The sequence below is a fragment of the Nematostella vectensis genome, chromosome 10 (assembly GCF_932526225.1).
Source record: "Nematostella vectensis chromosome 10, jaNemVect1.1, whole genome shotgun sequence".
Classification (NCBI taxonomy): Eukaryota; Metazoa; Cnidaria; class Anthozoa; order Actiniaria; family Edwardsiidae; genus Nematostella; species Nematostella vectensis.
In genome coordinates this window covers 4,526,951-4,538,148 of record NC_064043.1, presented here as the reverse complement: position 1 = coordinate 4,538,148, position 11,198 = coordinate 4,526,951, and the positions used below count along the sequence as shown (strand labels likewise).

Here is an 11,198-nt window from a genome sequence, read left to right as displayed (position 1 = left end):
AACCGGAGGTCCCCTCTGTTTAAGCTACACTAACCTAAATCGAAGGGACGTAAAAGAAGCACTGGGGACGCAATAAACTCTCTGGCAGTGACCTCCCCCCAGTGACAGTGGTTACAATGCTTACTAACAATACACTCAAGGGGGCACTTGATTTGGGGCCTAGCCTAGCTTTGCTGTGCCTTCCGCACCAGTATGGAAATTCAATAAAAATAATAAAAATATAAAAAAATAGATAATGCAGCATCAGTTCCGTATGCAAGTGGGAGAGACTTAGCCTATGCTTAACGGAATTGGCACTCTCCATTCTAAATGCTTTTTAAGTGGAAACAAGGTCACCAAATGGTCTTTAACGTGTTGCAAGCATGTGAGAACGCAGCAAAACAATACGAGCAATCCAGAAGAATTACATCAGAATTGCCTTAAAATAACTCGAGCATGCGAGCAATAGCGAATTGCACCATATCATCGAAAAACATACAGGGCCGTAGAAGAGGGTGGGGCACGGGGGACACGTGCCCCCCCCCCCCCCACCAATATTTTCGAAAATAATAAGGATATTTCCAAAACTTATAAAAAAAATGGCAGTTGCTTGCTTGAATAAGTCGATGGATGCTTTCAGTGGCTCGGAATGTGCGGGAGCATAAAATGGCGGCCAAGGTCCCTAGTTCATCACCTATGGCGATATAAGTTATATTACCTATGAATCAGTGCCGTAGCAGGCCACGTTAGATTGGGGGGAGGGGGGGAATATAGAAACAATAAGAAAATATTTGGTGGGCACGGCCACGCCCCTTCTGGTAATTTCCTTAATTTTTGAAAATTTTTGGGGGGCACGTGCCCCCAGTGCCCCACCCCCTACTACGCTCCTGTGATTAAGGGATTCGGAGAAGAATAGCGCCTTCTTTCCTGATGGGTATCTTTTGACAGAATGGCGATTATTATAGCAAGAGCGGTAGGTCAGGAGTGTTGGTGCGAGAGCAGCAAGGGAAGGACGAGTGGCGCTACACCATACGCCCTGGCTCCCTTCCCGAGTTGGGACGCACTATTCAACCATAGATCATAATCACTGCGAAATGAGTATCACATCGGGTATGAAAAGAAACTCAAGAAAGACTTGACAAAAACAGATGCTTCAATGTTTTTATTCCCTTAAGCATTAAGTATCAGTGTTATGTTTACATACCCTAAACCCGACACAATTAAAGGGCGCGTACCCAGGATTGGCTTAGGATTGGTGCAGTCAAAGGTATCATATGGAAAAACATTGTGAAGATTCGTTAGTAAGAAATGACCCGCCAAAAAAGGGGAGGGTTGGGGTGGGTTGCGCGCTCTGATTACAATTAGGCTAGCGTTTTAGTTTTGATCATTATTATACTAAAGATCTGGTCTGCGTCTCGGCGGTGTCTTACTGGTAGTCTCGAAGGCCCTATATCAGTGGCGGTACGTTTGCGTCATAGTTTGCTTGTCCAACCACGTTCCCTGCTGGAGCGTAGCGGGCCACAATGTAGGTCTTCGTCAAACCTCCAGCCGTGTACTTAGCAGCACCGACGCCGAGTTGTAACAAGTTTTTCCATACAACCTACAGCGGAAAAAGCTTAAAAGATTAGCCTTGGCCCGAGTTACCGTGCGTAGCGGCTACGCACGGTACCTGGTAACACGTTACCTTGGATATACGTACACTTAGCAACACGCACCCAAGATAACCTGATCTCTCGGTTAGACATACCCTCGGTAGCCCCTACCCACGGTAACACGTGCCCTCGGTTAGACATACCCACGGTAACACGTGCCCTCGGTTAGAAATACCCACGGTAACACGTGCCCTCGGTAAGAAATACCCACGGTAACACGTGCCCTCGGTTAGACATACCCACGGTAACACGTGCCCTCGGTTAGACATACCCACGGTAACACGTGCCCTCGGTTAGACATACTCACGGTAGCACGTGCCCTCGGTTAGACATACCCACGGTAACACGTGCCCTCGGTTAGACATACCCACGGTAGCACGTGCCCTCGGTTAGACATGCCCACGGTAACACGTGCCCACGGTTAGACATACCCACGGTAACACGTGCCCTCGGTTAGGCATACCCACGGTAGCACGTGCCCTCGGTTAGACATACCCACGGTAACACGTGCCTTTGGTTAGGCATACCCACGGTAAGACGTGCCCTCGGTTAGACATACCCACGGTAACACGCCCTCGGTTAGACATACCAACGGTAGCACGTGCCCTCGGTTAGACATACCCACGGTAGCACGTGCCCTCGGTTAGACATACCCACGGTAGCACGTGCCCTCGGTTAGACATGCCCACGGTAACACGTGCACTCGGTTAGACATACCCACGGTAACACGTGCCCTCGGTTAGACATACCCACGGTAGCACGTGCCCTCGGTTAGACATACCCACGGTAACACGTGCCCTCGGATAGACATACCCACGGTAACACGTGCCCTCGGTTAGACATACCCACGGTACCACGCCCTCGGTTAGACATACCCACGGTAGCACGTGCCCTCGGTTAGACATACCCACGGTAGCACGTGCCCTCGGTTAGACATACCCACGGTAACACGTGCCCTCGTTTAGACATACCCACGGTAGCACGTGCCCTCGGTTAGACATACCCACGGTAGCACGTGCCCTCGGTTAGACATACCCACGGTAACACGTACCCTCGGTAGCCCCTACCCACGGTAACACGTGCCCTCGGTTAGACATACCCACGGTAACACGTGCCCTCGGTTAGACGTACCCACGGTAACACGTGCCCTCGGTTAGACATACTCACGGTAGCACGTGCCCTCGGTTAGACATACCCACGGTAGCACGTGCCCTCGGTTAGACATACCCACGGTAGCACGTGCCCTCGGTTAGACATACCCACGGTAACACGTGCCCTCGGTTAGACATACCCACGGTAGCACGTGCCCTCGGTTAGACATACCAAGACCTAACCACGGTAAAATGTACTCTCGGTAACATGAACCCACAGTTTACACATTACCTAGGTAAAACCTACCCTCGTTTACACATAACCTCGGCAGCACATAACCACGATAACAAGTATACACCTATTTTAATAAAGGTTGTCAGAGAAAATGACAATTGCCAAATAACGGCAGTTTTACGACCGACAAGTGCTTATGTGTGATCTTTTTTTTGTAAAAATGAAGGTGGTAAATAAAGTCAAGCAATGTCAAAACTATATATCAAATTACATTAGTCGCATCTTTTATTTATATTTTTCGGAATTTGGAGCAAATATTAGAATAGTAGAACTGCCATTTGTCAATAGCCATTTGCCGTTTGCACTGACAATATTTTTTTGAAACAGGTGTATTTTCTTGTAACACCCTTAGAGAAAGCAGACACCCTAAAGTAAGGCAGATTTCCTAGACAAGAGGTGAGGCGGGGCGAGGGGTGTTACCTGGGTGAAGTGGCCGATGACGCCCGTAGACTGATTGTAGTAGTTCCAGTCATAGTCGGCAACCTCTGCATACCTAAGTAAATTTCGAAAAATATTCTCATATACAGAACAGTTTTTATTTTCTTTTTACAAATAATATTTTACATACTCACACTGTCGGCAAATAGCTTAGCTAGTCTCGGCCGAGAAGGTGAGGGACGATTTCAAACTTAAAATTAAGTAATCTAAGTAAGAATCATAAATCTTAAATTATAGATATATTCCCTTTTGCATAACAAGAAAAGAGAAAGAGTAAAGAAAAAAAATTAGAGGATTATTGTTGAATATTAAGTATCGTAAAAAGGTCGGAATAGCTGCCCTCAGTTTCAAGCACTTGAAAAAGCATTTATTAAACTTCCTTTTTATATATTTTGACAATTTCCTGATGCTGGTTCAGGCTTTTCCAAACCTGAGCTCTAATTCTTTAGAAAGAGGATTTTCGTTGATTAAGTCTCGATTGTTTGATATTAAAATTACCGACCGACGAACCACGGGTGTTGTATTGGTGGCTTTCATGAATTGGGTGTGAAAACGTTTTGAATGTTTCGAAATGTTAGAAGGAGCAGCATTATCATAGACATCAAACATTAGAGAAGCTAAAGATTTTTAGTAAAGCATATTTACTGGCAGGATATTAGATTGAGTGGAATATGTTACAGCATGAGAACAAAAGAGAGCGAAATTCATGAGGCGTACAGCCCTTTTCTGCAGAAATAAGAATTTAAAGAATTAAAGATCTTGATAACGTCACAGGGAGCTCACCTCTACGGTTTGAATAAAGTTAGAGATGTTTTTTTAGCTTTGCGTTGTTGATTATTTTAAGTGCATGTGTGCGTTTGAATCTCTTGTCTACTTTTTCGGCGCCCGGTGCTTTCTGGCGCTCTTTCAATGGTGTTAGCGGTCTAGCGGCCGTCTCGACTGCGAAATGTCTTCCATGTCACGACATACCTCACAGGCGGACCAGGATTAGAATCAGTCCCTCGTGATCCTTCAGGAAAATAAAATATAATTTGAAGTTGTGTCTTGACTGTTTTTTCAAAAAAGCTAGTTACATTACTATATTAACCTCGTGTGTGTTCTTGAAGAATGAACTTTTCTCGCGAGGGACTATCCCTATTCTGCGCCACAATACCCCTTAAGCAGTTAAGAACAACACACGATGCTAATATAGTAATGTAACTAGCTTTATTGAGAAAACAGTCAAGACACAACTTCAAATTATATTTTATTTTCCTGAAGGATCACGAGGGACTGATTCTAATCCTGGTCCGCCTGTTCATGCCAAGTAAAAAGAAACAAGGGATGAAACTCTCGTTAAAGTTTCTGCCGCTAGCGTCTTGAGCAGGGGTGGACGGAAGTGAAATGAGCGGGAGTGGTTTTAAAGCGTGACGTCACCTTTCAAAAACTCAACGGCAATAGAACCGGAAAAATCTTTGAAAATGGATTCGGCATTCGACATCGTCAGCTGGAAAATAACAGTTTTGATTTTTGATTCTTGGCTTTTTTGTAAGCGCTGAATAAGGTGCTTTTTGTTGCTGTTATTTTGCCGCTAAAAGCCTGGGCGCGCGCTAGTTTGCCACCCAAACAGTCACGTGATCTCTTAGCTCAAGTCCCCTATTGCTAGCTAACCCAGATGGTATCTACCGTTGCTGTGACAGTTCGCTTGCTTGTTAGCTTGTTTTTTGTTTGTTGGTCTTTTTTTTCATGGTTCTCGTTGTACGAACGCACAATACCAGATAAACTTGTTAGTGGCAATAAGCGACATGTACTAAGTAATCAAGAGACTTTTTGAGTTGCAAACTCGAGCCGTGAAAATAAACACTGAAATGGATGCGTTGGTAACGCCAGAGAGCGACGAAAAAAAATAATTTAATGTAAATAAGCTCTTTTCGACATATGAACTTTATGGCTTTTTCTTAAGTGCTGAATAGGTAGTTTTTGTTGTCGTTGGTGTTTTTTCGCCAAAAGCACGCAAGTTTACCGCCCCAATAGGGCCGACTTGTGAGCCCGTGTTCCATGGCACCTGATCGCGGGCTCACACGAACGAGTTGGAAATCGAGCCTACCACCCAAAACGTCGAGTGATTTCTTAGTCCAAGTCGCCTATAATTTTAGATAAAGGTCAAAGACTCTCACCAAAGATACACTTCCATACAGGTTCTCACCATACTGGCCGTTAGGGCTAGAGTGCACCAAATTTAAGGTAGTCATGGCAACGTTATTGTCCACGTCATCGTTTATGAGTTGTAGCGCCCAGGTTTCTGCGGCGCTTGCCAGTGTGGAGTCCCATGTCATGCTGTAGCTTGGGATCAAGCCCTGGTGAAGTCCTCGCTTGGTGTTATGTCTGCCAAGACACGAGCTGACATCGACTGCAGTATCAATCATGTGTTAATGTTGGGAATAGATGGCTTGTGGCAACATTGGACCTGGTTTTTTCATTCGGGCCCTTTGTGGTGCTTTTTTGGTAGTAATTATTCGTATGTTTTGATTATGTGTAAACCTGCATATGGAGGATCCTTTGTGACTATAGCCGCAGCGGGCCGGATTACAGAGGGGGGAGGGGGTGGGCATGATACAGAGTCATTGAAAAAAGCTAGAAGCCACTCCCATGATGGTTATCACTTTATAATCTTACAAAAAATTGATTTAAAAGGATTTGGAAACTTGGAAAGCTGTAGCATTGTTCTTTTTGTGCCAGTTAACATCCATCACAAAGTCTCTCATACGTCAATCATGAACCACTGCCGGTTATGACACATAGATATTCTAGATTTCAACCAATTATTTGAAATAAATGTATGTCAAAACTCAATAAAATTGTTATAAAAAGTCGTCTCGAGTATCTGTTTTCAAATCTCATATGCATACCAGTGCAAGAGGTATTTTGCCCGTTGATCATAGATCCAGAGACTTAGCTAGGGACGGAGAAATTAAACACCAAGCGACAGCTAACAGTCTGTCTATCAACCGTAGGTCATGTATCTCTAAAGACTCTACGTATTTCTAATTATCCCATAACGTCTATTTGTGATGCGAATCCCCAGCTGTTGGTAGGGATGCATTACACACTAATCCGCACAAGGGAGGGGGGGGGGGAGAATTCTGCTGAAGATGTGGCTCGACGTGTATAAACCCATCTCTACTAACCAGGCCTGTAGCCAGGGGGGGGTTCGGGGGGTTCGGACGAACCCCCCCACCAGGCTTGAAAGTCCGCTCAGAACAAACAAAGCTATAAAACGTTTGGCTGGAGATATACCGTGCACATCAATATGTCTTTAAAATGACTATAAAAATCTTTTTATAATAATTATCTTTATAATTATGGCTATATCTAAAGATCCCTATTAATAACATTTTAAAAACAAGATTGATTACCTAATTTAATAAGGTGAGGAGAGGGGTATACCGGAAATTTGGTCCACTGAAATGGAAAAACGAACCACCCCGCTCAAAATCCTGGCTACGGGCCAGCTAACCCTGTGGTCTCTATAATTAAATGTTTCCATGGTAACGCACCTGTTTCCGCTGACGGTGGTGGAGGGGCTGGAGCTGTAATTAACATAGGATATTAGTGTGAAAATATAGCCTCATACTTGAGGGTCGTGTATATGCGCTTGTTTTTTCTTTGGCGGTGGACATCATCACGCCGTAGGCCGAGCTCTGAGAGCGACCCAAAAACGCTGTTAAGCTTCAAGTATGTCTCAGAATATAACATCAGCCAGATTTTGTGTGGAAACGAGGTTATATATTGGCTTAGTTTAGCAAGTTGCATGCAGTTTGCAATCAATGCATTCTTCGGCCACCCAATGGTCTTTTACAAGACGCATGACTTGGCATTCGAGCACCAGCAAAATACGATAAGCAATTGAAACATTTTGTCTTTTACTGAGAGCCTCGTCGTAATGAAGAAATTGGAGCATGCAATCACCTGACAATATACGCCAGCATGCGATTCAGCCTATTATTTGAAGTCTGGGAACTAAAAGCCTCTAGCTTTCAGTGTAGCGTTTTAGTGTTCATTTGGTATACTGAGGGAGAGGGGGAGGGGGAGGGGGAGGGGGAGGGGGAGGGGGAGGGGGAGGGGGAGGGGGAGGGGGAGGGGGAGGGGGAGGGGGAGGGGGAGGGGGAGGGGGAGGGGGAGGGGGAGGGGGAGGGGGAGGGGGAGGGGGAGGGGGAGGGGGAGGGGGAGGGGGAGGGGGAGGGGGAGGGGGAGGGGGAGGGGGAGGGGGAGGGGGAGGGGGAGGGGGAGGGGGGGGAGGGAAAAGATTTTTGAGCATATGTCTTCCAGAATAAATAATATATTGGCTGAGGTAGAGCTATAATACACAGGTCGAGTGGAGAGTGGGCCGCATGGAAAGGTTCAGATACTGAACTACATCCACATAACAACCTGTGAAGGCTGGCTTGGAAAGAACTGGTCTTATAGACAGGAATTTTTTTACTGTATGCTTCTGTTTTTCAGCCTCGTACCCAGGATTGGCGACGCGCAGTCATAGGTACATATGGAAAAAGCATATGATTTGAAGATTCCGTAAATGACCCTTTTTTGGCCCCAAAGAAGGGTGGGTGCGCGCTGACCCAGCGCACAGATCCCCCCCCCCCCCCCCCCCCCCTATGTGTTTACCTGTACAAAGGCCGCACGCGGCTCCACATTTTGTCTCCATAAAGGCCTGGTAAGTAGCATTAGTGCACAGGCCCTGTTGTTCCCACTGAACACACCCATATATATCAGGCTGTGCGCATTCTAGTAAAAAAAGAATAAGAGATAGTACAGAGATTAACATATCAAAAGAAAATATGATTAATAGGAAAGTTGCTCAACCTGTTTATGTAAGGCAAGAATCTAAAAAGAATCAACTATGATTCCGACAGGAAACCGACGACATTAAAAAAAGTTAAAAATCTCGTCGCAACACTATAACCACCAACGAAGAATTTAGGTAACATTTCGTTTATTAAACGTTGTTATTCCAATGTTTTATCCTTTTTTTTTTTACAGTTTCCAGACATAAAAAAATATAAGCGCTGTGATTTCACCATGTTAAAATTTTCGTATTCGCAATTTCCTAAGCGCTGTTTCGATGTAAAATTCGAGGGTTGTTTCAACTTGACTGCCACGCTGCCACTCAATCTTGCCCGCTTTGGTATCTTCAATTAACTTTAGCTTTTAATTTTAAAACAACTAAATAAAGATACCTTCTAATCTTCTGAACAGGTCCAGTTTGCTCTTCAACAAACTTCTCCTTCCATCAAGTCCTGAGAAAAGAAATCGCAAAGTTTGAAATGCCAAAAACATCGGAAACAGTAGCCTGCTTGCAGGCGGTACTCGTTTTTTTTATCGCGGAAAACCGTGGTTCCTGGTGGCGAGCGCAAAAACGGACGCATAGGGCAGGTTTTTGCGCTTGCCCCAGGAACTACGCGGCTTAAAGATGGCACCCGATCACCGAACGTAGAGGGTTTTAACACCGAGCAGGCACCAAGCAGGCTACGTAGACACCCTAAAAAAATTAACGGGCGTTGCCTTATTTGAACTAAGATGAATTCTTAAAGTATAAAACAGATATCCGAGGTTTTACATTTACTGTAAATCTCTAAACAATCAAGTACATAAATATCTCATTTTATCAATATTCTAACGATCAGAACGAATTTCATTTGACCTTAGCTACAGCACTTAAGGGTTTTTTTTCTTAATCATCAAGAAAACTTGACGTATGAGCCAACTGTTACTTAAAAGAAAGAAAAAAAAACTAGGCTTAAGTATTTTCTGTTATTTTACAACCCTCTGATAAATCCTTTGCTTTAAAAACGAGAAAGAATACCTCTCTTGTCTTCCATTACCGGACCCACGCGAGACACAGAAATCTCTGGCTTCTTGGGTCCCGGTGGATGCGAGAAAACGACCGCGATATAGATCGCGAAAGCTGCGACTACTTTCATCATCTTCAAGGACTTCTTGTTCAGCTTTGGTACATGAGTTCTGAAGAGGGCATAATATAAAATATTATTTTATATAGTGTTTTAAAATTAATTAATTAGTTTTTGTATTGATTTCGGAAATATACGAAAGCCAATATCAAACCTTCAAAAAAAATGATTCACGAAATAAAACACTTCAACAAAGAAAAATGTATTTTGATAAACTTTCTTATTGGCGCGGCCTCTTTTTAGGGTATTCTTTGTAGTGGCATATTTATAGTATTTGATTTGTAGTATTTTGAAATGTTTTTAAATTGATTTTCAATTTTTAGGAATATATGAAATAAAATAATGCCAATATCAATCTTTAAAAGAAACTTATTCATTAAGTAAAACACTCGAAAAATTAAAATCCTACAGGCGTTATTTAAGAGATCAATTGAAAAAGTCCTTTACTGCGGCTTGTCTTTTATGTTCTGTTAAATCGATATTATAACTATTAATACAAAAGGGTTCACGGAAATAATATTGTAATAGTCTATCCATTTACTATACAATTAGAATTGCCTTCAAGCAATAATAATTATTGAAACCTCTGCAGGGAAAATACAAACAGTTCATGTTAACAGGGAGATCATGTTATCTTAGTTCGAGGTATTGAGAATCCACTAAGTAATACCAAAAGTAAACACACACTCATGATGGCTTGTTTAAGACACGCATGACGTAGTCTCACACCAACTAACTGATACTTCACACCCTATCCTCTTCTGATAGACTACAATTATTTCAATAACGTGGACAATCAATTAAAACGATATTATAGCTGGTATCGAAACTAGCCCGAAAAGCCAATATCACTGTAATTATTTTGAAATATGCCATACGAGAGCTCTTTAACATAAAGATCCGGTTCATGTATCTTTATATCAATATCTTTTTTTTTATAAAAACGTCCAATTTTCAGACTTCGTCTAGACTATCTCGCCGCGCGCCTTCATACCACCTTTTGATTATGAGGTTACGAATATGGTGTGTATATTTTTCCATGGTTTTCCGTGGGTTGCACAATGTTCTACAACGCTTGATGAATCAGAGGGCATACGGCGGGAGTCGTTATTTATTTACATCCCCAAATACATATGCATACTAAAAATAAAGAAGATGTAGGGTTGGAAGGAATAGTTTTCAATTTTCTCTTTTTTAATATGCGATTTCAGACGAGAAAAAATACCGATTTCGTTATGTTGAAGAACACAAATTTTCCATATTTGACGCCGTTTTATTTACTCTCAAACACCACGATATATTGGATTTAGTATCACTGATTGACTGGTGGACGTTGTCAGGGGCGTGCCCCCCCCCCCCCAAAAAAAAAAAAAAAAAACGCACGGCGGGGGTACCTATCTGACCTCAAAACTTATTGGGACAACTTTTATCACCCAATACGCACCGAAACTCAATATTCTCTCAATTGAACGACGCAAATTTTTTGGTCCCTTGTGATATAACACCCATTTGGTACCAAAAATGACAACAGGTTTCTGCTGAGATTGACAGATTCATGCCTTACAACCACTAATGTGATTAACTCAAATTTTCAGTTTTATTGCTTTGTTTGAGAACCGTCATGTGCTACGGTCCCATGAGTTGTATTAAATTTGTATCAAAGTGCAAAAAATCTCACAATCTTTATGCCATTTTCTGTTTGTAAAACATTACATTTGCCGTCATTACAAATTACGGTTTTAAATAGTAAAAAAAAAATTTCCTAGAGGCTAATAGCCTCCAACAGAACTTACAC

At 42.9% G+C, this 11,198-nt stretch overlaps 1 protein-coding gene and 1 long non-coding RNA gene across 2 annotated transcripts; both read right to left on the bottom strand.

Annotated features, from left to right (window-relative positions):
- Positions 1 to 1,126: 1,126 nt before the first annotated feature.
- Positions 1,127 to 3,750, bottom strand: LOC125573111. The gene is made up of 2 exons (XR_007313961.1): positions 3,438 to 3,750; positions 1,127 to 1,579 (listed from the first exon to the last, which is right to left on the bottom strand). It is a non-coding gene; the product is annotated as an uncharacterized LOC125573111 (long non-coding RNA).
- A 1,661-nt stretch (positions 3,751 to 5,411) lies between these two features.
- On the bottom strand, positions 5,412 to 10,756 carry LOC5510222. The gene is made up of 5 exons (XM_048733596.1): positions 9,298 to 10,756; positions 8,672 to 8,731; positions 8,100 to 8,219; positions 6,992 to 7,024; positions 5,412 to 5,844 (listed from the first exon to the last, which is right to left on the bottom strand). The coding sequence occupies exons 1-5, from the start codon at positions 9,416 to 9,418 to the stop codon at positions 5,579 to 5,581; spliced, it is 600 nt and encodes a 199-aa protein (XP_048589553.1). The 5' UTR covers positions 9,419 to 10,756; the 3' UTR covers positions 5,412 to 5,578.
- Positions 10,757 to 11,198: the final 442 nt, after the last annotated feature.

Coding starts and splice junctions, on each gene's coding strand:
- LOC5510222 (XM_048733596.1), bottom strand. CDS start 9,418: ATGATGAAAGTAGTCGCAGCTTTCGCGATCTATATCGCGGTCGTTTTC. Junction 8,220..8,671: donor CCTGTTCAGAAGATTAGAAG/GTATCTTTATTT, acceptor TTTTTTTACTAG/AATGCGCACAGCCTGATATA. Junction 5,845..6,991: donor ACCACCGTCAGCGGAAACAG/GTGCGTTACCAT, acceptor TTGATACTGCAG/TCGATGTCAGCTCGTGTCTT.